This window comes from Moschus berezovskii, chromosome 21 (genome assembly GCF_049115385.1).
Source record: "Moschus berezovskii isolate FMDL1 chromosome 21, NW_MosBer_1.0, whole genome shotgun sequence".
Lineage (NCBI taxonomy): Eukaryota > Metazoa > Chordata > Mammalia > Artiodactyla > Moschidae > Moschus > Moschus berezovskii.
The window spans coordinates 49,831,712-49,857,816 of NC_142480.1; the positions used below are offsets into that span (position 1 = coordinate 49,831,712).

Below are 26,105 nucleotides of genomic sequence, written 5' to 3' on the forward strand. Positions count from 1 at the left end.
GCTTATCTATCCTATAACTTCAGGACTTTAATGATTTATAACTTGCATTCTAATAAAAAAAGGTACTATGCTTTTTATTAGATTTTTTTCATATTGTATCATTTTTATTAAATTCACCATTCTATGAACATGTGTCAGATTAATCTTTCTTAAACTTATTTATTTATTTAAAACAGTTACAAGATGTCAGTTTGTTTATTTATTATGTTTTTATTTGGTCCCTCCACATAGTATGTGAAGTGAAAGTGAAAGCTACTTAGTCATGTCAGACTCTTTGTGACTCCATGGACTATACAGTTCCTGGAATTCTCCAGGTCAGAATACTGGAGTGGGAAGCCTTTCTCTTCTCCAGGGGATCTTCCCAACCCAGGGATCGAACCCAGGTCTCTGGCATTGCAGACGGATTCTTTACCAGCTGAGCAACAAGTATGTGGGATCTTAATTCCCCAACCAGGGGTGGAACCTGTGCCCCCTGCATTGGAAGCACAGAGTCTTAACCATTGGACCACCAGGGAGTCCTGTGAAACTTTATTTTAAAAATTAAATCATTACCCTTCTCAAAAATCTCAGACAATTTTTGAAAGAACAATTAAGAACCTCTACAACTTGGCATGCACTGACTTGTGTTCCTTGCCTTATTGCTCACTGTTTTTCTTTTTTTTTTTTTAATGATAATTGTTTATGGCGTGTAATGATATCTCATTGGGGTTATAATTCGCATTTCTTTCACTATTAATGAGTCTGAGTACTTTTTCATATGTTTACCCACCATTCACATGGACTTCCCTGGTAGTTTAAATGATAAGGAATCTGCCTGCAATGCGGGAGTCCTGGGTTCGATCTCTAGGTTGGAAAGATCCCCTGGAGGAGGGAATGGCTGCAGACTGCAGTATTCTTGCCTGGAGAATCCCATGGACAGCAGATAGTGAAACTTAGGCACAATGTTAAGTGGTAGGGCCAGAACTTGAACTCATGACTATTTGATTATAAAGTTCATGGCTTCCTGGTTGTTCCATGCACTCTGCCCAGAGAGATGAATCTCTCAGACCAGACCCTGACATCTAACATAAGAAAGAGAAGCCACAGAACTTGTCACTCAGTCTGGGGCTCGTCCTTCAGGATTTGTGTGTAAAGAATCCCATGAATGAATCCCGTGGAGCCTGGTGGGCTACAGTCCATGGAGTTGCATACAGTCGGACACAAATGAACAACTAACACCATTCCCATATCTGTCCTTGCAAAATATTTTGGCCTATTTTTTGCAATCAAACTGTACCATTTGAATTAAATGCTCTATTTCTTATATTAACTTTCACTTTTCCAGTAGAGCATAACTATTGATTAGCACAATTTATACACTTTTCCAAAAGAGCACGAGTACTGATTAGGTGAATTTACTGCATCTAAATAATTTATCTCTTATATGAATTTCATTTTTGTAAAACAGTAACCATTCTCATAGACTCATAATGCCTTGAAGCAAGACTTAGAAGGTAAAATACCAAATTAAAAATTTTAAATTGGAGTTCCATGGTACCTAAAGAAATTATTAAAAATTATCACATATAAATCAGTAAGATAACTAAAACATCTTAGGAAGTTTAGTTGATATTTAACTGGGTTGTATATTATTAAGTTGTATAACTTCTTTCTACATTCTGGCTACTAGAGGTGAAAAATATCTTTGTCATAGTTTTAACAAGTTTCCAGAAAAGCTTGCTGACCTTCTGCCCTAGAGAAGGGTGATCACATGGATCCCAGGACCCCTTGTCATATCGTGTCCCCAGTGTCTGAGGCTCACAGGAGACTCACTGTTCACCACAGAGAAGGGTGGTCAATCCAAATGCCCACAGGAGCCAGGAGGGAAGGAAATAAGTAAAGGAGATGGAAAGGACTAGGGTCCCTGGAGAGGACCAGCTGCGCCTGTCAGCAGTGGTGGAAAAGCAAGATGCTGTGTGATGATACGGTCTCAAGTTTATAAAATCGAAAATATCTATGGGTGTGCCCTACACACATGTACATAGTGAAATGTGTTGAAGGCTGTACATGAGGTTGAGGACACGGATGCTCCCTGGATGGAGGGGTGAACGCTCCTGTGAGAAGGCAGGAAGCCTGGCCACACCTAAAAGGAGAAACTGGCCCCGTGTGAGATGATCACAATCCTCCTTTGTCAATTATACACGAGGAGAAGAAAAATATAGAACACCAAACAAAGATGAAAATCAAAAAGAATATTGAGTAAAGGGCATAGCATCTGATTTTATGAGCTAGGAGAGCTAAAAGAGCTAGAAATCTGGATTTTCATGTGAGATGAAAACACTGTCATCTACCAAACACTTGAGGAAGAAATAAAGCTGATTCTACACATCTTTTCCTGAAAACACTGTGAAGGAAAACCAAACACATAGGCAGATCACTTCCAGGACATACAAGTTTGCAGCCCCTGATCTGGAGCAAATCAAGCTTGCATGTGCTTATGTCCAAAGTGGAGCCAGGGACTTCTGGGTTCTCTTTCAGGGGGAGGGGAACAGGTAGGTTGTATGGACCCAGGGTGCCAGGTGCCAGGCCCTCTGAGGAGCCCTTCACATAGTTTCATTCATTTAATTGACCCATAGTAGGTATTAAGCCCATTGCACACATGTGGAAATGGAGGCTCTGTAAAGTAACTTGCCAGTTTCCTCCACACCCCACAGACTCCTTGTCACTCTGAGTATCCATCTCCCCTCCACCTTCTCTGTCCTTCCGGCACCTCCTCCTTCCTTCCTCTGTCCTGGCCACGACCTTCACGGCTCACTGTCTTCCAGCTCACACATCTGGCTGCTGGGCAGGCAGGGCTCAGCCACATCCAGGCTGGGCTCTGATAGGGGCACCATGTCCAGGCTCACAGATTAGAGTGGAGGAGGGGTTGCTGAGAGACTCAGGCAAAGCTGCTGATTTACAGGCGGGGGAACTGAGGCCAGAGAGGGCACGGGCCTTATCCAGGGTCACACAGCAGGAACCCCCATGCCTCTCCTCCAAGCTCTCCCTCTGTGCCATTAAATGAATCTAAACGCTCCCCATCAGCAACAGACACAGCATCCTTGTTCATTTCCAATCCCTTCTTCCCAGCTTCGAAGCTGCTGAGCAGTCTCCCATGCCAGGAAAGTCCTTACTCAGGTAGGACTACTCCTAGATCTTTCCGTACTTCACCTGGATGGCAGCTTTGGAGATTAAAAGCCAAACATTATGCTAATTTATTTTTTAATTTTTTTACATTATGAAAATATGGTAACACATTTACAGGAGATTTGCAAAATACAGAACAAAGTTACATATGTATATGTAATATAGGTATATATGTAATATCCACTATATATTACAATTACTTTTTAAGTAGATAAATTATAACTTTTAGTTAGAGTTTTAATAGCAAACTCCCAACAATTAATAGAATGAAAATGCAGAAAAGTATAGTAGACCTGAAAAGCACTATGAATCATTCAACATAATTAAGATTTATACAATTTTCACACAACAGCAGGATACAAATTCTATTCAGGTTCCCATAGATGATAAACCAGGAGACACTGGAACATATCCAGGGACATAAAACAAGGGCAAAAATTTCGTGCTCCAAGTGTGTTCTGTGGTTCCTCCAGGACACTCCTCCTTGGAGTCATGCTGGTTGGGGGTCTCCCTTCCCTAACGCGGAAGAGTCACATGTTAAGGCAAAACTGGGTGGAGGGGATCCACAAGAGTTGCTACTTCCCACCCCATCTTGTCCCCACACCTCGCTCTCACCCCAGTGCTCCTCCCTGTTCACCCCTGGAGCTGCCCTCCTCCGGGTGGGGCTGCGTCCCCTCAGATGGCAGCTCCTTCTAGTGATGGCTGTGGGGAGGAGAGGCCAGGACACTGTGTCTTAGTTTGCTGTGGAAGGAGGCACGGAAGCCATGTCCTGGGTCCCAGAGCTCTGAGGTTTGGTTCTGGGCTCCCCTCCATGGGCCTAGCTGACACGTGGGCTGTAGAGTGAAGTGTTCACACACACAGCTTGGTATTTGTATCTGGGTTCCCAATTCCTAGCCTTTCAACCGTAAGGACGGCACTTAAGCTCCCTGTTGAGGCAGTCCAAGTGCAGGTTGGAAAAGAATTTCTGGACACAGCATGTCAGAAAGGAAGTGAGTTTATTAAAAAGAAAGAGCAGAGATAACAAATTGGGCGCTGCAAGCATAGCAGGTCAACCTGACAGATCAGGGAGAGTCAATAGTTTTCGTGGATTAGTAGCCAATTTTTATAGCCTCAAGACAAAGAAAATTTTTGCTGAAAAGCTGGTGTTAGGTGACTGGTTAGGGTGCTATAGGGTGGGCTTTTTTGCCTCATTTGGGGTCAGAAAGCCTGCTGGTGATGATCTGGGGGTCTTTCAGCCGTGGTGACAAAGGGACTCAGCTTCTGAGGTGACCTAAGTTCTCAGCTCTGCTTCTATGGCCTTGGTACAAGGCCTTGCACCTGTGGCCTTGTGTCAGGACTCAACATCCCCCAGCCTTAATTTTCTCATCTGTAAAATGGGTTAGCAGTACAATCTACAGTCCGTTTTTTGAAACTCTTGGGGTAAGATATGGGCCAGAACTCAGAATTTTTCAGCTTCAGACTGGTGACATGGTATATCTACTCCATATGACATAACACCCCCCTGGGGTCTGAAAGCACCTTGTAAACAAACATATTAGTATATCCTCAACTGAACTTTTGAACATTCACACTGAGTAAAATGTTTGTTCAGGTCAAATTTTGTTACCAAATAATTTTTTTAAATTTCACTTTCTATTTTGAGAGACTTGAAGGGTTGGGATTGTAGATAACAACCGTCCCACCCTGTGTCTCTGTAGATAATGACACACAGTAAGAGCAATCCAAAATGTTCATAGTTTGAGGCCAGACTCAACCCAGCTATGAGTTTTGGGATAAGACAAGTCTCCTGACAAGGTTAAGGGTGGTAGGTGAGGACAACCATTCTGGAGCGGCTGTGCTGTGTCTGAGTCTTTGATTCTAACTCTACAGATCCTGAGCTTCAGCCATCGCAGGGCCCTGAGCCTTTTCCAGGCATCTGACTTAATCTACCTCCAGAGCTGGATCTTTCTTTGGTGGGTTTTCAGTGGCCACTGCCATAGCAATGACTATGATCTGCTTGACTGTTCCAGTGTCATGTCCACCAGGTGGACATCCCCAGACCTGGATGGCTGGGTCCAGGTGTGCTGCTTCCTCCACCTGCCACAGCTCTTCACCTGCATGGCCTTCTTGTTGGTGGTCAGCATGAGCGTTGAGAACAGGGACATAGGTAATTGGTCCATGTTCAGTTGGTGTTTCTGTTTCACCGTGACCCTCATCATCTCCATCGTAGAGCAATGTAGGCTCCATCCAGCTTTCCTTTCTTCTGGTACAACCTCCTTGTCACCTACGCCTGCTACGCTGCCTGTGTCTGCCTCACAGCCTCCATCATCTACTGCATTTCATTCATCCAGTTCCTGCCTATGGTCCTTACTGGGACCAGGCCATCACCACCACTGCATTCTCCAGCTTCGCATGTGCGTTTTATGCCATGGATGTGGACTTCGTGTAGAACAGCTGCAAGCTGGATGATATCAGCTGCTGTGCGCACACCATGCCAGGCCTGCTGAAGGTGCTGGAAACCTTCGTGGCCTGTTGCATCTTCCTCTTCATTAGCAGCCCCTCCCTGTACCTGCACCAGCCGGCCCTGGAGTGGTGCGTGGCCGTGTACTCCATCTGCTTCATCCTGGGAGCCGTGGCCCTCCTGCTGAAGCTGGCTGAATGGGAATACTGGTTTCCCATCCTGTACCCCATTTTCCAGCTTGCACTCACCCTGTTTTACATCCTCCTCTACTTTTGTACTCTGATCCTCTGGCAACTCTACCAGTTCGAGGAGGAGTTAGGGGGCTAGCCCCAGCAGTCCAGCATTGTGAACTGCAGCGATGAGCTCACCACACCATTTGCACCTTGGACTGGGGACTGGCTGTGGCCATCCTGACATTCATCAACCTTTTGGTTTATGTGGCTGAACTGGTATACTGGTCCCACTAGGCTTCTGTAGGGTCTGAGGATGTCTGCAGTGCCCCAGACACTGTTTGGTACCATCTGGTGTCTTTACAGAGCTCTGTTGTCTCCTGATGTCCCCTTCCTGGCTCCCTCTCTCCCTCCTCACATCCTTCCCCATTCATCTCACTCTCTTTTCTGTTTCCTTCCCTCTTTCTGCTTTGTCTTCTTCCTGTTTGTGTGATTGCCAGTATCCTGTTTTGCATCTTTCTCTTGCTGCTCTCATCTTTTCTACATTTTCTGCTTTTTGCTATTTTTCTGATCATCATTGGATTTCTCATCTCCTGTGTCCTGACCACCTCTCCCCATTTTCCTTCTTCTGATCCATCAGGACCTGAGACTCCTTCCTTCTCTGCCCACTGCCCCCTCCCGCCTCCTAAGGTGCTGACTCCACAGCACACAGCCCTCTGTGCAGCTGTTCACACCCTGGGCCTCCGGAGGGGTCTCATTGCCAAAGCAAGCCTGTTCTCTGGTATATGTGTAATGGGTTTGGGGGTGGGGGTGGTAGCTAGGCACTGGGCCCTCTTTTTCCCAGGGGAGGGAGTGTACACAGTGCCTCCCCATTAAGTTAAAAAAAAAATCTCTGGGGGTCAGTAATTTCCAGTGGGTGGGAATCTTGAAGCAGAGATCTTGGTCCCTAGGCCCTAGCTGGTGTTCAACCCTGCCTGACATTGGCTCCAGAAATTTTCAAATTTGCTGAAAACCCACTGCCTGCAGAGGCCATCTTCAAGGGAGCAAAGGTTGAATGCCTCCCCATCCCAAGTACTCTCTGGGGAATCAAAGTAGGAGCTAGTAAAGAATCCTAGAGTCTTGAAGACACCTGTCTGCAGTGTTGGTGAGGGGCAGTGATGAGTCCCTCCTGCTTTGATGATCAAAACAGCAGGTCCTGCCTCTGTAGGGAGAAGACCATGGCCATTGCAGCCTTAGAGGTGATGTTAACCTGCCTGGGATTTTTTTCTTTTGTTTTTCTGGTCATGAGGACAAAAATGACTGAATGGACCTGTTCTTAAGGGTTAAGTCTCTTTTCTATTTTTCTGGGGAATGTGGGTTGACAGAGTAGGGTTTCAGCTGCTGTAGTCAAACAAATTGCAGTGCTTGAGTGTGTGGTGCACACACACACGTGTTTCTGCCTGTCAGTGGCTTTTTGCCACTGCTTTCTGCTTCTCTAAGACTCAGGCATAAAGTGACCTATAAAAATGTAGAAAAGAATATGTATGGCTTCTTTTAATTACCTTGAGTTTCTGATCCCCATCAGTCCCTGCTGTCAACCATAGACAGAAATCTTGTCCTTTCTTCCACATCCACAATGTTCTTTTTTTAAAACCTCAATATAAAGACAAAATGAAAATGAAACCAACAAAGTCCACAGGTCCTAACTGCCCAAATTTGACTAGAAGTCAGAAGCAGCCTAGGTCTTAAAGGGGCCCTGCCAGCGCCTGGATGCCTCTTTTTAAAGGTGTGTGCCTTGTGCATACCGACTGTGTGTGGTTGTCTATGTGTGTGTCAATGGGCAGGCATGCATTAAAACCAGCAGCTCTTTAAATAACTGGTGGCTGTCAAGTCATGCCCAGCCTTCTTCCTCTCTTACTCTAAGATACAAAACCTCAGAGTCCAGCATCCTTTATGTCACCAGGGCCAGAGGGGCCAGGCAAGCAGAGCTGTGGGGGAGGGGCAGGAGAAGGACCACTCCCACCCCCCACCCCCCACCCCCACTGCCACTCACTCCTGTACTGGGAGGAAGCCATTTGATCTTCACTCAGTGGCAGGTGGGGTGAATGGGAAGGGCTCCCAGGAGGTGGGGAAATCTTAAGAAGGACTAAAAAATTTCATATTATAAGACAAGGCAAGAAAAATTTCAACATAAAATTTCCCCTGCCCATTTGAGCCTCCTCCCTCTCCTTTAGTGAGCATTATACATCTGCAGTATGTGTTAACCAACCTCTCTGGGGGCAGAAATACCTGCTCAACCATAAAGATGAACTTTTCTTCTTTTGGCCCCAGGCATGTAACTCCTCAGAAGATTAACACAATTTATAACCTTATTAATGTCATAGTTGTATTATTTGTATTCTGCCTGTTTTACAAGATTATGGCTTCTTGCACTAACAAATGTGTGATTGAGCCTCTGGTGAAAAATAATGTTGACCTGAAATGATTGACCTGATTGTATAGTCGCTAAGATCTATGATAGTAATAGTGTGACTGTAGATATGGGAAGAAGCAATAGGAGGGAACCATTTCCTGGAGCTGACAGTCTAGTAAGACAGGTGGTCCAGAGGATTAGAGCTGCTGTTACCAGGACTGGATGAGTAATAGCACCTTAAGTGACCAGGAATAGACATTCCTAGTGACCTGTGACAAACTGGCCACAAAATGCCTCCCAAACGCTGGTTAAAATTAAGACCAAAAAGGAGAAGACTGGGAAATAAAAAAATCAATTAGCCACCATAGTCACTGACCTACAATCTACCCTGGGACACTGGGATCTGTAAAACTGGACCTCAGGTAGCAAGAGTTTTTCAAGAGAAATGTTTATGATCCCAGTTTCTTGCATCTTCCTATACCTAGAAAAACACTAAAACCGTTAACTAAGGGATCTATTCCTCACGAAGAGCAGTGACATTCTACCAAAACTATGCTCTTGGTTGCATGTACCCCTTCCCTGAAGTCACACGCATACTGGCTTCCTCCCTTACCTCTTCAGAACAGTTCAATAACTTCTGGAAAGGTTGTCTCTCGGGTCATATTCCTCGTTGTTGCTGTTTACTCATTCATTCGTGTCCGACTTTTTCGACCCCATGAACTGTGATCCACCGAGTTCCTCTGTTCATGGGATTTTCCAGGCGAGAATACGGGAGTGGGTTGCCATTTCCTTCTCTAGGGGATCTTCCAGACCCTGGGATCGAACCTGTGCCTTCTGCATTGGCAGGTGGATTCTTTACCGCTGAGCTCAGATAAAAAACTCCACTTCTGTCTTAGATTGACTAATGATTCATTTTTCACCAACAAAAGCAAGCATGCATATACCTCCCCAGGCTTCCCTGATGGCTTAGTGGAATCCCAGAGTAAGAGAGAGAGGCAGATCTGGGGTCCACGTCTGGGTTCACAGTCACAGGTGGTCCTGCCTCCAGTCCAGTGGCCCCACCGTTGTGGTCTGGTCCCCCTAGGGATGAACCATGAGGAGTATGGAGAGCAGAATCCAAGAAATCTGGTTTCTAGTTCTAGTTCCACCACCATATAATAGATGAGTCTTGTCCCTGATCTGAGTCTCAGTTTCCCATTGATAAAATGAGCAGTTTGGGCTTAAATCATAGTTTTTGAGCTGTGCTCTCCAGAGCCCTTGGTTTCTGGTGAGGTGATGGGGGTTGAAAATAGGGTGTTTTCCTCACCCACCACTTTCTCTAACCAGAGCTGCCTGGTGAGAATCAAGGTCTGACTCAAGGTCTCACTTGAAAATAAGATTGGAAAGATTAGAAACAACTCACATGGTCATGTGTAGGATGCGTGTTAGTAAACCAAGGTGTAGACAGAAGAGGGAATACTATACAGCTGGGAAAATGAGGATGCTCTTAAAATAATGATAAAGAAAATGTCCAGGATACCCTAAGTAAAAATAATAAGGTACAGAAAATGCATTATATCCATTTTTAATGTAATGCGAGTAGGAGAAATAAAAAATTAGTCTGTATGTACTTGATCTGTGTCATGAAGCCCTGGAAGGGCTCCCACGAGTGCAAAGGAGCAGTCAGTACCCAGCACTGATGAGGGAGGGCAGCTGAGGGGAGAGCATGGGGCACACGCGGAAGCGAGGTTTCTCAACACGTGGCTTTTAAGAGCATTTTGATTTGGAAACATGTAAGTACGTTACCGTTAAGAAAACAAAATTTCAGTTTGAAAAATAGACCAAGTGGAGAAGGAAGGTCAGAGGAGGGATAGTTGGCAAATGGTCTCCATATTCCCTGCAGCCTTGATGAACAGGCTGGTGGGGGAGGTGAGAGAGGCCTGCATGGGCCTGTCTACAAAGGCAGAGGGAAGGGAGGTGCCTTGGGTCCAGGGGTCAGGGGAGGGGGAGCTGTGGCCCTGAAGCCCACCTGTTGGATCCCCAGGGCCTCCCCCAGCCCTTTAGCAGAAACAGCTGATGGAGAAACCCTCTGGTGCCCTAGCCTCAGGCCCTTCTCTTGCTCTCTGCTGCCTGGCCTGGCTCCCTGCCTCCCAGGACAGCAGCCCTACGCTTGCTCCTCTGGCCTCCTCCATGCAGAGTGTTTCCAGCTGATGCTCCCCAGACTGTGTCCTGAGCTGCATCCAGAACAGAGCTCAGAACACAGATGTTCTCGTTCTCTGGCTTTTCTTGGAAAATCGTGGCGAATACTTCCTCAATCCAACTTGGAGTGGAGAGAAGAGGAACCCTTCTCTCCTGCAGCCTCAGGCACCTACCTGTCCACCCTTGTTGGGACAGCTGTGATGGCTGCCAATCCATGCAGCCCTTGTCTGTGTGACTGTCTCCTCTCAAAGGTCCCTGTAGAGAGGCTGGTGGGTGGAAAGAGAATAGTTATGCTCCATTAGCTCCTGCCTTCGAGAAGGAAATGGCAACCCACTCCAGTATTCTTGCCTGGAGAATCCCATGGACAGAGGAACCTGGTAGGCTACAGTCCATGGGGTTGCAAAGAGTCAGACACGACTGAGCGCACACGTGCGTGCACACAGACACACACACACACAGACACACACACACACACACACACACACACACACAGCCCCTGCCTAGAATCTCAACATTCTCTGGCGTTTTCTGACTGGCTTTCCAACAGAAAGTGGTCTGGCTGTTGCAGGACGTCTGGTTGGGGCACTGCGGTCAGAGCACGACACCAGGAGCCAGGAGATGATTCCTGGATCCAAGAGAAGAGGGAAGGGGCTCTGCATTTCCTGAGATTCTATTACCTGCTGAGTTTTGCAGAGACAGACCTGTATTCAAATCCAGTCTCTGTCAGGCAGTAACTGTGCGAATTTGTTTAAATTACGTAATGTACTCTCTGAGCCTCAGTCTCATCATCTATAAATGGGGATGACAGTAATAATCTCCCTGAAGATAAAATGAAATAGAGGTAATAAGTCACCAAATCAGACAGTTGGTACGGAAAAATATTGGCTACTCTCTTCCTCTGGGTGTAAGTTTCAAGGTGAATGCCAAGGAGAATTTAAGATCCTAAACCCACATGACCGGATTCAAATCCAGCTCTGCCACCTAAACCCGTGTGATCTTGGCCAGCTGACCTCTCTGTGCCTGTGAAAATGGGGACACTGAGTGCATAGTTCAGGGGCTGCTGGGAGGAGTAAATGAATCAACAGCAGAGCTTGACTTGCAGTGAGCACGACACTGATGTACTTACACACAACTTATAACTGTTGTGTCCTCAGCAGCCCCGCTGCAGCCCAAGTCCTAAGGGGCCCTATCTCTGCCGACGGAACCTGTGCACTGTCATCTGAGGTCTCTTCTGGAGCCAGGCTGGGAGGGTGAGGGTTTGCTCCAGTTGGTCTTTTCTGGGTCTGCTTCTGACCAGGGGTGAGGACGTGAGAAGGAGGAGCTCAGTTCAAGCCTATCTCCTCACCCCCACTCCAACCAGCATCTCTTTCCATAAATCCCTCCAGTGGTTTACCTGGAAGGAGAGTAAGTTTTGTCAGGTAACAAACTTCCTCCAAAGCACCCATCTGGGCCACCAGGCTGCTAATGGGGCGGGGGGTCCCTCAGGCCTCCTCCCTTCCCAACACTGACCCTGACAAGCCTTAGGGCCAATGACACCCTCTCAGCACTACTGTCAAGGGAAGTCACTCCCCTGGTCCCAGCTGCAGCCCCCCTGCCCCTCGGGCCCCTGGCTGCCCACTGCTGCCCGCAGCATGCCATCCCTCAGGTCACCTGGTGACTGCAATGGTCCATGTCCATGCTGAGCCGGGGCCAGCTGCCCATCAGCCCAGACTACTGCCCCCAGGAACACTCCTATTGTTAGTGTGGGACCACTCCGTATTCAAATTTCTAAAAATAAAGGGAGTGTGGTTCTTTTTGGTGCTTCAGGGAGAAGGAGGCACTTCCAGAATATTCTGTTCCTGGAGCCTGCAGATACTGGCAGGGGGCCAGTCCCTCCATCATCTCTCTTACACTCTGCCCACCTCCCACAGGACCCAGTTTTCTCCCCCATCACCTAGAGAAGGAGTATCAAACAGAACTTGCTCAAATATAGGCACATGAGGGCACTGTTTTCTGTATCTTCAAGCAAAGAGGGCAGCGCAGGAACCAGTTCATTCATAACTTTTGTACTGAAATGCGCCTGACATGTTATGGGTGTATTATTAGCATTATGGCCCTGTTATAAAATGGAAGGGAAAACTCTGCTTTCACTTTTAAGGAAAATAAGAGGTTTCCAAGATAAACCCAGAATACAGATCCACTGAGTAGGGATATCGTGTCCTTTGTTCATTGTTGTAGTCCCCATGCTGAGGCCCTGGCACATGGCAGACACTTGCTGACTGTATACAGCATAAGACTAAAGCCTCGGGCTTCAGATTGGATCTCCTGACCAGGAACCATTCCATTTCTTCTGCCTTTAGGGGAAATGTTTGAGAATCACTGATTTGCGTGTTACCTCATTTTAATCTTGGCGACTGCCCTGTGGCCTGATGTGACAGACACCTCCCTGCATGGATTCGTTGAGAACCTGAACTCCCCACCATATTTGAGGATGTCCTCCTTCTGTAGGTCTTGGTGAGAGATTATGCCTCACCCTCAAAAAGAAATGTAAAAGGCCAGATAAATATTTGAACTGCCCCACAACTGGGGCACACCTAAGGAGCAGGTGACACACAAATACCAGGACAGATCAGAATCCCTTCTGCAGGGCTTACAGTAGCATTCAGTGTGCTTCCAATGGCCAAGGGACCTGGACCAGCTGCCCTTGGCTGCCCAGCTCCCACCTTCCTGGTCTCTGCCTGATCTCAGGCTGGTCCCTCCCTAATGATTCTCCAAGTTATCCAGCGTCCTTCTAGTACAGCTGTTCTCTGCTTAGGATTCCAGAAGTGTTCTCTTCACGGTGTAATCAAGAGCCTTCATATCTAAAAGCAGGTGCCATTAACTCCACTTTCTGGATGAGGAAACTGAGGCTTAGAGTGGCATAGACGGAGCACAGGATGACCGTGTGCCAGGCTGAGCTCTGTTCTCAGTTCAGAGTTGGGGGTGTGTAGACATGTCAGGGGAAAGGCCCTGAGATGATCAAGAGGAACTGGAAGACATTCTCAGTGGCTGGAGGGAGGGAGGTGATGAGGCTGGAGAGATAGAAAGGGGCGTGAATTTTCAGGGTTTTGGAGGTGACATTTTAGAGTTTGTGCTTCATCCCAAGGCAGCAAAGAGAAGCCTTCATAGTTATCTCAGTTTGAGTTCAGCACAAGCAGACCCTGAGGGAAAGAATGGAAATAGAGGAAGCAGCTAGAAGCTAATGGCATGAGTGCAGGTGAGGGGATGGAAGGATCACAGCTGCGTCTGTGTTCAAGGCTGCCTTTCACTAGGGCCCCTTTGTGCCTGGGCCCTCACATCATTGTCTCTGACCCTCACACTAACCTGGGAGGGTTAATTATTATCCCCAGTCTACACATCAGGAGCTCAGCGGGGCTAGAGCCCAGGACCTCCCAGCCAGGGAGCCACTGAGCGGGGCTGGTCTCCAGTCTCTGCCCACCAAGTCCTCCCTTCCTGCGGCTGCACCTCGGGCCAGGCTCCTGGGGCTTCCAAACAGCAGGGGAGCCCCAGCCGTGGTCACTGTCTTCCAGCCTTTCCTTCTCTTAGAGGACAGATGCTAGTCACGTAGAAAGAGTTCTTATTACAAATCCACCCCTCTTTTCTGTAGACTCCAGTGAGTCCTGGTGCAGTTAGACTGAACCACCAGGAATGCCAGCTCCTCCTCAGCCTGAGCTCCTCCTCCCGAAGGAGGGTCCTGGGTGGGGGTCCGTCAGCTGGAACGACTCCAGCCTCCACTGAGGACCCCAGGGGTGGAGAGGTGGGATTGGCTGGCAGGGTGGTGTCTGCAGCCCGTCCCTCTATCCCAGCCCTAAACCCTGGGGATAGGAGGACACGAAGAGGTGAAGACACTCAGTCTTGAGCGAGGGACCAGCTCAGGGCCCTAAACAGGATCCCAACGAGCGTCCCTCGGGTTCTAGCACCTGGAAACAGAGGACAATGGTTTTTCACAGACATGAGAAGCTGGACTGAGTGGCACCTGCCAAGTATAACTGACCCTTCACTGAGCCAGAAGAGAAAGCCGGGTTAGAGATTTGAAAGCTCTTCCTCTGGGAATCCTGGTTCCTCTCCTTCCGAGAAAGTCTGAAACCCTGGAAGGAACCTGGGCTGAGAGGCAGGAATCCGGGGTCCCCTACCATATCAGGCTGCAACACTGCCCCAGGCCTCTCCCAACCTCAGCGCGTTGGCTGAGAGAGGGCATCTAGAGGGCCCCTGGAGCCGCCCCCTAACCAAGCTGGAGACCCAGCCCCTCCTGCCTCCTGCCAGAGTGTCCGTCAGGCTGGTTCTCCCTGCACTCAGCCTGGGGGAGAGATGGCACTAGTGTTCCACCTGGTGGCCACTCCACAACCAGACACACGGCCGCCTCCAGCAGAGACCCCTGAGAAGTCAAGCTGCTCCTGCCCACCCTCTCACACTGGTTCCCAGGTGTTATAGGTGGGAATGGGAAAACTGCCATTGTAAAGCTGTCTGAATGAAAAGCACTGGCATGGCTGTCAGATGGGCCTGGATTTGAATCCCTTGGGTTCTTAACCTCACCTGGAGCCCCTCATCCCTGCAGTGGGCTATTTGGGACACGTCCTGCAGGGCTGTGCCCTCTCTTTGCATGAACAGGCAGCCCAGGGAGATGGCAGGATTGAGGCTGGACCAGTGACTGGAATCCCCCTGGAGGTGCTCAGCTCTTAGGCCAGTGGCTCATCCATGGCTGCACATCATGGTTTCCTGATGTGGACAGTGCTTCTCAAAGTGTGGTCCCTGGACCAGCAGCAGAACATCAACAGGAAGTTATTGTGAATGCAGATTCCTGGGTTCCACCCCAGACCTGCTGAGTCAGAAACTCTGGGATGGGGCCCAGCAGCCCCCCAGGTGATGGTGATCCTGGTCCAGTGTGAGAATGCGGTGCTCAGGTACCAGGGTGCTGAGACAGCTCCTCAGGGGATTCCAGGGTCTTAGGCATCGGAAACATCTGTGAAGGTCAACAGGTGCCAACCCACCCCCACCCCTCTGCCTCACTCCCAATAAAATCTCTTGCTTTGTCAGCACGTGTCTCCTCGGACAATTCATTTCCTAGTGTTAGACAAGAGCCCAGTTTCGGGTGCTGGCAGGGGTCCCCCTTCCTGCAACAAACCCTCACTGCTCTCAATTTCTCCTGGAGATGCGGTAGAGCTCCGTGGCTGCCCTGGCATCCTCCACTGAGTTGTGTCCCAGCATGCTGTCCTGCAGACACGGGACAGAGAAGGGACTGGGGGCTGAATCCAGGCGCCATGGGATCCGAGCCTTCCCTGCTCACACCCTGAGTCCAGGGCTGAAGTGGGTCAGAGTGAGTCTCCCAGGCCTCTGAGACCCTGGGCTCGGCAGGTGTCTGGAGCAGGCCTGGCTTCACCCATGAGCCAGGCAAGGAATCCAGGTCCTGAGGTCAGGTGTGCCATCCAGGGGTTCCCATCTGCTGGGTGGGGGTGGGGAACTGCAGACTTCGCCTCAGACCCAGACGGGCTGGAGCAGTTCTCACAGGAGCCCAGGACCCGGGAACATGGACACAGATATTTCTATAGTGCTGCTTGCTCAGTACGTTGAGAATAGAGCTCTTCAGTGAATCCAGGAGCTGATACTTTGTCCTGGGTCCCTGGTGCCACAAGCCCTACAGAGGGGCCCAAACTCAGCCCCATTCGCCACCTCCTACACATTCCTCCTCCCCAGACAAGCTGCCCCCTACTCCTCGGGCTGGGGCTTCAGGTCTCCCCTCCCCAGCCCCGCTCTCGTGTTCTTTTCCGCTAAGACACACCCTTCACCCTCCACTCAGACCCGGTGTCCTGTCTGCCCCACCCTCCGTCCCTGCTCAGGACACCTGCCCTCCCTCTGTGGACACGCCCCCAGATGTGCTGATGGTCAGGTCATGGGCCACCCTCCCTTCCAGCTTCTAGAGGCCAGGCCAGGCCTTGTTCACTCAGGTCCTCAGCCTGCGGTCCAGCCTGGCCCAGAGCAGGTGCATCAAAAAACATCCACTGAGCTAGAAGGGCCCACATTTGGTCACAGTTCCTAATGTCCAGTCTGTCTCCCTGGCCTCTTCTACCCTGCTGAGCTCCCAGCCGCCAGCACATGCCAGCCCCCTCCCGGGGCCTTGAGGAAGCCTGCTTAGTCTGTGGGTTTGGGTTCAGTGTTCCTCTCTCACTTTCTGAATCCCTCTTGTTAGACATCTGCCACTTTCCTATCCCCGGGGTGCGGGCCGGGGGAGAAGGGGTGGTGGTGGTGGCGGGGGAGGATCCCCAGAGGCTTCTCCGTAAAGGAATGTTACCAACATTGGCTTCCCACTGAGTCCCAAATGCTTAATGCGGTGCCCAAGGCTGTGATTGGCCTGTCCCTGCCAGACTCTACTTTCATTGCTCAGACCACCTGCTCCCTGTCTTCTGTCCCTTACTGCAGTAAGTGCTCCTCCCCCAGCACAGCCCTGGTTCAGGAGCCCCTCATTTCCTCAGGGTGCACCCTCCAGGCCCCAGTCCACTCTCTGAAAAGGGTTTAATCCAAATATTGGAAAATTCAAAACAATGCACCTTTGCAAAGTTTTCAATAGTCACCTTCTAGAGGGTCATACAATGGGGTTCCCCAGTGTCTGAGACTCACAGGGGAGGGTCCACTTATCTAGAGAAGGGGGCGGTCAGTCCAAATGCCCACGGGAGCCAGGAGGGAAGGAGATAAGTAAAGGGATGGAGAGGACTAGGGCCCCTGGAGAGGCCCAGCTGCATCTGTCAGGGGTGGTGGTGGAAAAGATGCCCTGTTCATGACATGAGCACGTGCATATAAAACAGGAAAAAAGATACAGATTCTCCCTACAAACACATGTGCATGTATGTACACACATGTCTACATATAATTTCAGAGCATACGAAATGTGCTGAAGGCTGTACATGAGGCTGAGGCCATAGATGGAGAGGTGGATGATCCTGGTGGACAGGCAGGAAGCCTTGTCCCGCCCAAGAGGGGAAACCGGGACATGCGAGATGATCATGGTCCGGCTTTGTGTCAGTTATACACGAGAATAAGAGAAATATGGAAAACTACACAAAGGTATGAATGGAAAACAATATAGAGGGCGTAGCAGTTGCTCAGCTCCAGCTACCTCCCCCAAGGGAACACAGCCCAGTGACATCAGATCTCCTGAGGCTTTTCAAGGAGCAGGAAATTTGGATTTTCGTGTGAAATTAAAACAATGGGCAGCTACCACTTAGGGAAGAAATAATACCTTCTCTGTATCTCTTCCAGAAAGCACTGTGAGGGAAAACTAAATGCATTAAGAGACCGCCTCCAGTACAAACTGGTTTACGGCCCCTGATCTGGAGCCAAGCAGTCTTTCGTGAGCTTATGTTCAGAGTGGGGCAGGGTCTTCTGGATCCTCTCTGAGGGGGAGGGGGAGGGGAACAGGTAGCTGGGATGACTGAGTGTACCGTGTCCCAGGTCCTGTGATGGGTCCATCATGTACTTTTTATTCATCAGTTGATACAGAGTGCGTATTCAGCCCATTGCACAGATGGGAAAACTGTGGTTCTGTTAAGTAACTTGCCAGGTTCCTCTATGACACACAGCTTCCTTTTAACTCTGGTGTCCATCTTCCCTCTTCCTTCTCTTTCTGGCAACTCCTCCTTCCTTCCTCTGTCCCAGCCATGACCTTCCCGGCTCCCTGTCTTCCAGTTCACACGCCTGGCTGCTGGGCAGGCAGGGCTCAGCCACATGCAGACTGTGCTCTGACGGGGACACCGTGTCCAGGCTCAGATTAGAGTGGAGGAGGGGCTGCTGGGAGACTCAGGCAAACCTGCTGCTTCCCAGTTGGGCAGCTGAGGCCCAGAGAGGGCGCAGGCCTGACCCAGGGCCGCACGCTGGAACCTCATCCTCTCCTTCTCCAAGTCCTCCCTCTGTGGCATGCTGCTGCTGCTGCTGCTCAGTCGCTTCAGGCGTGTCCGACTCTGTGCGACCCCATAGACGGAAGCCCACCAGGCTCCCCCTTCCCTGGGATTCTCCAGGCAAGAACACCGGAGTGGGTTGCCATTTCCTTCTCCGATGCATGAAAGAGAAAAGTGAAAGTGAAGTTGCTCAGTCATGTCCGACTCTTCGCGACCCCATGGACTGCAGCCTACCAGGCTCCTCCATCCATGGGATTTTCTAGGCAAGAGTACTGGAGTGGGGTGCCATTGCCTTCTCTGTGGCATGAGAAGGATCCAAACTTGTCATTTAGCCTTAAGCAGCATGTGTGTGTGTTAACAGCTCAGTTGTGTCCTACTCTTTGCAACCCCATGGACTGTAGCCTGTCAGGCTCCTCTGTCCATGGAATTCTCCAGGCAAGAATATTTGAGTGGGTTGCCATTTCCTTCTCCAGTAGCATACACAGGGTAAATTCAGAGAGGTTGTGGGAACAAAGTGGAAGATAGATACTGTGACACCCCCAGGTCCCTTAAAGCCAGTGCCCCTCCCCCACCCCGGCAGTGCCCACTGGGAGGCCAGTAGGTTCCAGGGCTCCACTGGCAATGGGGCTCAAGGAGCTTTGGGAGTCCAGGGAGGTTCTCAGGTTTGCTCCGTTTCTCTTTCTAGCCTCAGCTTGTCCCAGGGTTTATTATCAGCAAAGGGGACAAGGCCCCTGATGGCAGGAAGCTGACTGGGGCTCAGGGTGCTGGCCCTTCAGCCCTAGGGGCCTCTCAGCAAATAGTCCCTTGGAAACAGGGTGCTGTCCCTGAGGAGGGGGCGGGCTGGGAGGGGCCTCACTTCCCCCCACACGGGACCCTGGAGGAGCCCCTGTGTGAGCAGGACTACAGCCCTGGCTGGCGGGACTGTCTTGGGCAGGTGACCTGGGCAATTCCGTGGTCTCCAGGGTTCCTGCCACTCTGGCCACATGTACCTGTCACAGCCCTGAAACCCCTTCAGACCCCTGTACTCCTGTCTCAGTTCCAGTCCAGGCCCCCCCTCAATGGGAAGGTTGGCTCCATGCCTGCATCCCTTCTGAGTCAGAAGACCCCTACTGGGCTGCCTCAGGGCTACTGGAACCCTGGGATCCCCCCAGTCATCTCCACTCTGCCCCCACTCCCACCCCAGTCATCTCCACTCTGCCCCCACCCCTTCCCCAGTCACCTCCACTCTGCGCCCCCACCCCCTCCGCAGTTCCAGTGCATCCTCAGGGCTGTCACCTCTCAGGGGTCCTGCAGAGACCTCCTCTTTCAGCTCCTGCCCTTAAAAGGGGGTGATCATCTGTCCATCCCCACCTCCCTGGGATGCCCTGAAAGTCTGCATGTCAGCATCAGACACAGCATCCTTGTTCATTTCCAATCCCTTCTTCCCAGCTTGGAAGCTGCTAACCAGTCTCCCAGGCCAGGAAAATTCTGCTCAGGTATGACTACTCCTAGATCTTTCCAGACTCACATCTGGATGGCAGCTTTGGAGCTTAAGAGCCAAACATTATGTTAATTTATTCTGTGATTCCTCCGTGATGCTCCACCTTGGAGTCATGCTGGGTTGGGGGGTCTCCTTTCCCCAGGGGGGAAGAGTCACATGTGAAGGAAAAATTGGGCAAAGGATTCAAGATGTCCCTACTTCCCACGTCATCCTGTCCCCACAGCCTCGCTCTCACCCCATGGCTCCTCCCTGCTCACCTCTGGAGCTGCCCTCCTCCCGGTGGGGCTGTGTCCCCTCAGATGGCAACTCCTTCTAGTGATGCTTCAGGGAGGACAGGCCAGGGCAGGTGTGTCTCCAAGTTGCTGTGGAAGGAGGCCTGAAGGCGGGTCCTGGGTTCCAGAGCTCCCACCCACAGGCCTTGCTGACATGTGAGATGTACAGCAGAGGGTTCACACTTACGGCTTTGGTATGTTTACCTGGAGTTTCCACTTCATGGTCATGCCACCTTAGGGAAGGACTTAATACCTCCAGCCTTTATTTTCTCGTCTATAAAATGGGGTTAGCGCTACAATTGCAAACCTTTTTTGAAATCCTTTGTCTCAGATCTGCTCCTGAATTCAGAATTTTTCAGCTCCAGATAGATGACATGGTGCATCTACTCTGTAGGACATAACATTCAACTATGTTCTGAAAGTATCTTGTAATGAAAAACATTAGTGCTTCTGCAACTGATCTTTTGAACATTCACAATAAGTGAGGGAAAAAAAAAAGAGATCATAAATTATCTCATGTCTCTTCATGTCAAATTTTGTTACCAAACAATTTTTTAAAAATTTGCTTTCAATTTTGAGAGCTTTGAACAGTTGGGATTGCAGATAATGACCATCCTACCCTGTGTCTCCATAGATAATGGCATACAGCTATTTAGAGAGACCCAAAATGTTCGTGGTTTGAGGCTAGACCACACCCAGCTGTGAGGTCTGGGATAAGACAAGTCTCCTGACAAGGCCAAGGGTGATGGGTGGGGAGAACCCTTCTGGAGCAGCTGTGCTGTTACCCGAGTGTCTGAGCCATTGGTTCCAGCCCCACGGATCCTGAGCCTCAGCCGTCACAGGACCCTGAGACTTTTCCAGGCATCTGACTTAACCCACCTTCAGAGCCAGATCTTTCTCTGGTGGATCCTCAGCAAAGACCTCTGCTGTACTGGTGACAGTGACCTGCCTGGACATCGAAACATCATGCCCACTCGGGCAACATACCCAGACTATGATGACTTTTGGGTAGGGTTCTGGTACTTCCGCTTGCCAGAGCTCTTCTCTACCTGCGTGGCTTTCTCCCTGGTGGCTGGCATGGGCTTTGGGAGAGGGGACATAGGTAACTGGTCCATGTCCATCTGGTGCTTCTGTTTCGCCATGACTCTCATCATAGTCATAGTCGAGTTATGGAGGCTCCAGTCCCGCTTTCCTTTCTACTGGTACAACTTCCCCGTCACCTACGCCTGCTACGCTGCCCTTGTCTGCCTCTCGACCTCCATCATCTACTCCATCGCCTACGTCCAATTCCTGCTTTATGGTCCTTCCCGGGACCGGGCCATCGCTGCCACTGCCTTCTCCTGCATCGCGTCTGTGGTTTATGCCCTGGATGCAGCCTGGGTATGGGATTGGTATGATCTCCATGATATCACCTGCTATGTGCACACTGTGCCAGGCCTGCTGAAGGTGCTGGAGACCTTCGTGGCTGGTGTCACCTTTGCCTTCCTCAGCAGAACCTCCCTGTACCTGCACCAGCCGGCCCTGGAGTGGTGTGTGGCCGTGTACTCCATCTGCTTCATCCTGGCAGCTGTGGTCCTCCTGCTAAACCTGGGCGAAAGGGAATACAGGCTGCCTGTCCCCTTCCCCATTTTCCAGCTTGTGCTCACCCTGCTCTCTGTCCTCCTCTACGTCAGCGCTCTGGTACTCTGGCCGCTCTACCAGTTCAGCGAGGAGCTCGGCGGGCAGCCCCAGAGGTCCAGTGATGGGGACTGCAGGGATGAGCTCACCTACAACATGTGCACCTGGGACCAGCGCCTGGCTGTGGCCGTCCTGACAGCCGTCAACCTGCTGGTTTACGTGGCCGACCTGGGGTACTGGGCCCGCCAGGTTTCTGTAGGGACTGAGGACCAGCCCAGGGACTCCTGATCCCCTGCTCACAAAGGTATCCTCTCCGAGCTCTGGCGTCCTCTGGCATCCTCTTCCTGGCTCCTCTCTCCCTCCTCACAGCCTTCCCCATTTCTCCCTTCCCAAAGCACTCAGTGCTCAGGTGCCCAGAGGAAGGGTAGGGTGCTGGGAACACCTGGGATGGGGTCTGAGATGTAAAGGGAGCAGGAGGGAGAGGTGGGGTTGCTGCTGCCCTTGGGGGCACCAAGTATCTGGTAATTGCGGTCGCTTCTCTCATCAAGACCAGCTGACTGTTTGCTCCCTAAATATTTTCATAAATCTGCCCCTGCCCTTCACCCCTGGAGTGTCTTTGCTCAAGTCCCATCATCACATACCACCTTGACTACAGAATTATCCTCCATCCATTTTCCTCCTATAGTCAGAGTGTCAGTTTCAGAGTGAGCCTCTGACTGATCAGTCTCTCCTTAGAGAATGTCAGTGAGGTCTCCTCATTTACAGCTAAAATCCAACCTATGTCTCTGGTGTTCGGGTCCATCCACAGTGGGCCCTGTCTGCTGCCCCTGCAACACCTCCCTTCCTCCCCATCTCACCTGTTTTGCCCAGGTAAGACCCAGAAATTTGTGATGACGTGCCCACACCAGGCTGCTTCACAGAAGGGCAAAGGCTGAGAAGTGTCAGTCTGGGAGCAATGAGACATGGAGCTGGGGGGATCCAGGGAGGCTTCTGGGAGGAGATGACTAAGAGTCAAGCCTTTAAGGAGAAGTTCAGGTTCACAGGAAAGAAGAAAGAAAGGACATTCAGAATTAATTGATTTGCTCAAGGATCTCATGAAATTTCAGCGGCAGAGATGATGTGACTGCTGCTTGTGTGTAGCAGGGAGGAAGGAGGAGGGAGAAGGGAGAATTGAGCCTGGCTAACTGGAGGCTGGTCTATTTCCCCACTTGGGTCAGGAATGAGGCTTTGGGGTGGCACAAGGTGAGGAGTTGGAGCTGAGACACTTCCCTAAAGCCAAAACTATGGGGTCTGCAACCTCAGAGCAAGGATAGACAAGGAAAGCTCTGCCCTTCAGAGAAATATCATATGACATCCCCTATATGTGACATCTAAAAAAAAATGATACAATTGAACTTACAAAACAGAAAGAGACTCACAGACTTAGAGAATGAATCTATGGTTGCCTATACACCCTGTTACTTTTAAACTGGATAACCAAGAAGGACCTACTGTACAGTACATGGAACCCTGCTCAGTGTTATGTGAAACCTGGATGGGAGGGGAGTTTGGGGGAGAATGGGTACATGTGTCTGTGTGGCTGAGTCCCTTTGGTGCGCACCTGAACCTATCATAGCATTGTTAATCAGTTATACCCCAATGCAAAATAAAAAGTTTAAAAACAAAACCATGCCCTTCAGAAAGATAAAAGGACAAAGTTCATATCTGCTTCCAAAGGAATTTGGGATTTCTTTTAAGTCTCCACAGGAGAAATTGAATTCTCAGGTCTTCACTTCTGGTGTATTTAGACCAAAATATACCTGATCCTTGAGATCCAACAACTCCAACCTGAGAAATCTACACAAGTGGGGACCAACAGGCAATTGGCCTGAAGGGTCCTGAGCAGAAGCAGGAGCTGTTATTCTGGCTGAAGCTCCCAACCCAGGCAGCACGATCCTCCCAGGAAAAGGGCTCCTGTACAAGGGGCTCATGGTGTAATGATAAAGTACACGAGAGAAAAATCAACTGTGAGTCCCAAGAACTCCAATGAACACACACCAATCTGAAAGAGACAGCAAACAGGTACACGTATGATTCAACACATTAGAAAAAGACACCATGAAAAAAGGTGACTCACCTTAATGAGTCAAAGAGTGACCCCTCCCCGCAAAATATCCATGTTTATGGCATTATTTAGAAGTAGGGTCTTTGCGGACATAATTATTTAAGGATCTTGAGATGAAAATCATCCAGGATGGAGGGTGGGCTGACAATCCAGTGAATGGTGGCCTGATAAGGGAAAGGACAGAGAAGTTTGCACACACAGAGTTGAGAGAAGATGACAACATGAAGGCTGTGGCAGAGATGGAATAAGTGACCGCAAGCTGAGGGGTTTGAAATATTACAAGTGGAAATGAATGAGCCTCACCTGGAGTGCTGGAGATAGCATAGTCCCCCGACACCTTGATTTCAGACTTCTGGCCTCAAGAACCGTGGGAGAATAAATTCCTACTGTGTTAAGCAACCAAACTTAGAGTAAATTGTTCCAGTAGCCCTAGGAAACATGAGTTTCCAGAAATGAAGAAGAGAGTCTTTTTCATATTTCTTAAGTTTACAGAGAAGCCAGCCTTCTTCCGTATAACATGGTGGTCACATGAATCCCAGACCTCTTGTCATATCCTGTGCCCCCCATGTCTGAGACTCAGAGGGGAGTCTTTAGAGAAAGGTGGTCAGTCCAAATGCTCAGAGGAGCCAGGAGGGAAGGAAATAAGTAAAGGTGGTGGAGAGGACTAAGGCCCCTAGAGAGGACCAGCTGTACTTGTCGGGAGTGGTGGAAAAGTGAGATGCCCTGTGCATGACAGGGTCTCAGGTTTATAAAACAGGAAAACAATCTACAGATGTGCCCTACATACATGTACATATATGTCTCCATATGATGTCAGAGCATGTGAAGTGTGCTGAAGGCTGTACATGAGGTTGAGGACACAGATGCTCCCTGGAAGGAGGGGTGGGTGCTCGTGTGAGCAGACAGGAAGCCTGGCCACGCCCAAGAGGGGAAACTGGGCACATGTGAGATGATCATAGTCCTGCTTTATGCCAATTATATATGAGAAGAAGAAAATATAGAATGTGCTAAACAGAGATGAGAATGGAAAACAATATAAAGGGCATAACAACTGATTCATGAGACTTCTAAAGGAGCTAGAAATCTGGATTTTCATGAGAGACAAAAACACTGTGCCTCTACCAAATAGTCCAGGAGGAAATAAAACTGATTCTACACCATTTCTTCCTGAAAACACTGGGAAGGAAAAACAAACACATCCCTGGGCCACCTCCGAGACACACAGGTTTGCCTGATCTAGAGCAAATCAAGCTTGCATGTGTTTGTATCCAGAGAGGGGGCAGGGTCTTCTCGGTCCTCTTAGAGTGGGAGGGAGAGGGGAACAGGAAGCTGGCATGGATTGCGTGTGCCGTGTGCCAGGCCCTCTGATAGGCCCTTCACAATCTTTTATCTACTTAATTGACACATTCCCTGGTCACTCAGTGGTAAAGAATTCGCCTTCGGGGCAGGAGGTGAAAGAGATGTGGGTTTCAAACGTGGGTCAGGAAGATTTGCTGGAAAAGGAAATGGCAAACCACTCTAGAAATTCTTGCTTGGAAAACCCCATGGACAGAGTAGCCTGGCAGGCTCCAGTCCAAGGGATTGTAAAGAGTTGAACATGACAGTATGCATGCACAGGTATTAAGCCCACTGCAGGCATGGAAAAATTGAGGCTCAGTGGGTAACTTGCCAGGTTCCCCCCTGGAATTCTTACTGTCCATCTCACCCCCTCCTTCCTTCCTCTGTCCTGGTCGTGACTTTCCCGGCTCACTGTCTTCCAGTTCACACACCTGGCTGCTGGGCAGGCAGGGCTTAGCCACACCCAGGCTGTGCTCTGGCAGGGCCACTATGTCCAGACTCACGGATTAGAGTGGAGGAGAGGTTGCTGGGAAACTCAGGGAAACCTGCTGCTTTCCAGGTCAGGGAACAGAGGCCCAGAGAGGGCACGGGCCTTACCCAGGTCACACAGCAGGAACCCCCATGCCTCTCCTTCCTAAATCCTCCCTCTGTGCCATTAAATGGATTCAAAGGCTCCATATCAGCATACAGATACAAAATCCTTGTTCATTTTCAGCCTCTTCTTCCCAGCTTGGAAACTGCTATCCAGTCTCCCAGGTCACAGAAATCCTTGTTCACATAGGATTACTCCTAGATCTTTCCAGACTCCCACCTGGATGGCAGGTTTGGAGCTTGAGCCAAACATTATGTTATTTATTCTGTGGTTCCTCCAGGACACTCCACCTTGAGTCATGCTGGGTTGGTGTTGCCTGTCCCAGTGAGGAAGATCAAATGTTAAGGCAAAGTTGAGGGGAGGGGATTCAGGACAGTCCCTACTTCCCATGTCATCATGGCTCCTCCCTGTTCACCTCTGAAGCTGCCCTCCTCCAGGTGGGGCTGTGTCCCC

General features: G+C 49.9%; 1 protein-coding gene and 1 pseudogene across 1 annotated transcript; both read left to right on the top strand.

Moving 5' to 3' along the window:
- Positions 1 to 5,178: 5,178 nt before the first annotated feature.
- Positions 5,179 to 6,072, top strand: LOC129550056 (myeloid-associated differentiation marker-like; annotated as a pseudogene).
- A 14,985-nt stretch (positions 6,073 to 21,057) lies between these two features.
- LOC129550031 (myeloid-associated differentiation marker-like) lies at positions 21,058 to 23,251 on the top strand. The gene has a single exon (XM_055417536.2). The coding sequence runs from the start codon at positions 21,079 to 21,081 to the stop codon at positions 21,904 to 21,906; it is 828 nt and encodes a 275-aa protein (XP_055273511.2). The 5' UTR covers positions 21,058 to 21,078; the 3' UTR covers positions 21,907 to 23,251.
- The last annotated feature ends 2,854 nt before the right edge of the window (positions 23,252 to 26,105 follow it).

What these genes read in the sequence shown, in the direction of transcription:
- LOC129550031 (XM_055417536.2), top strand. Translation starts at nt 21,079, where the DNA reads ATGGGCTTTGGGAGAGGGGACATAGGTAACTGGTCCATGTCCATCTGG.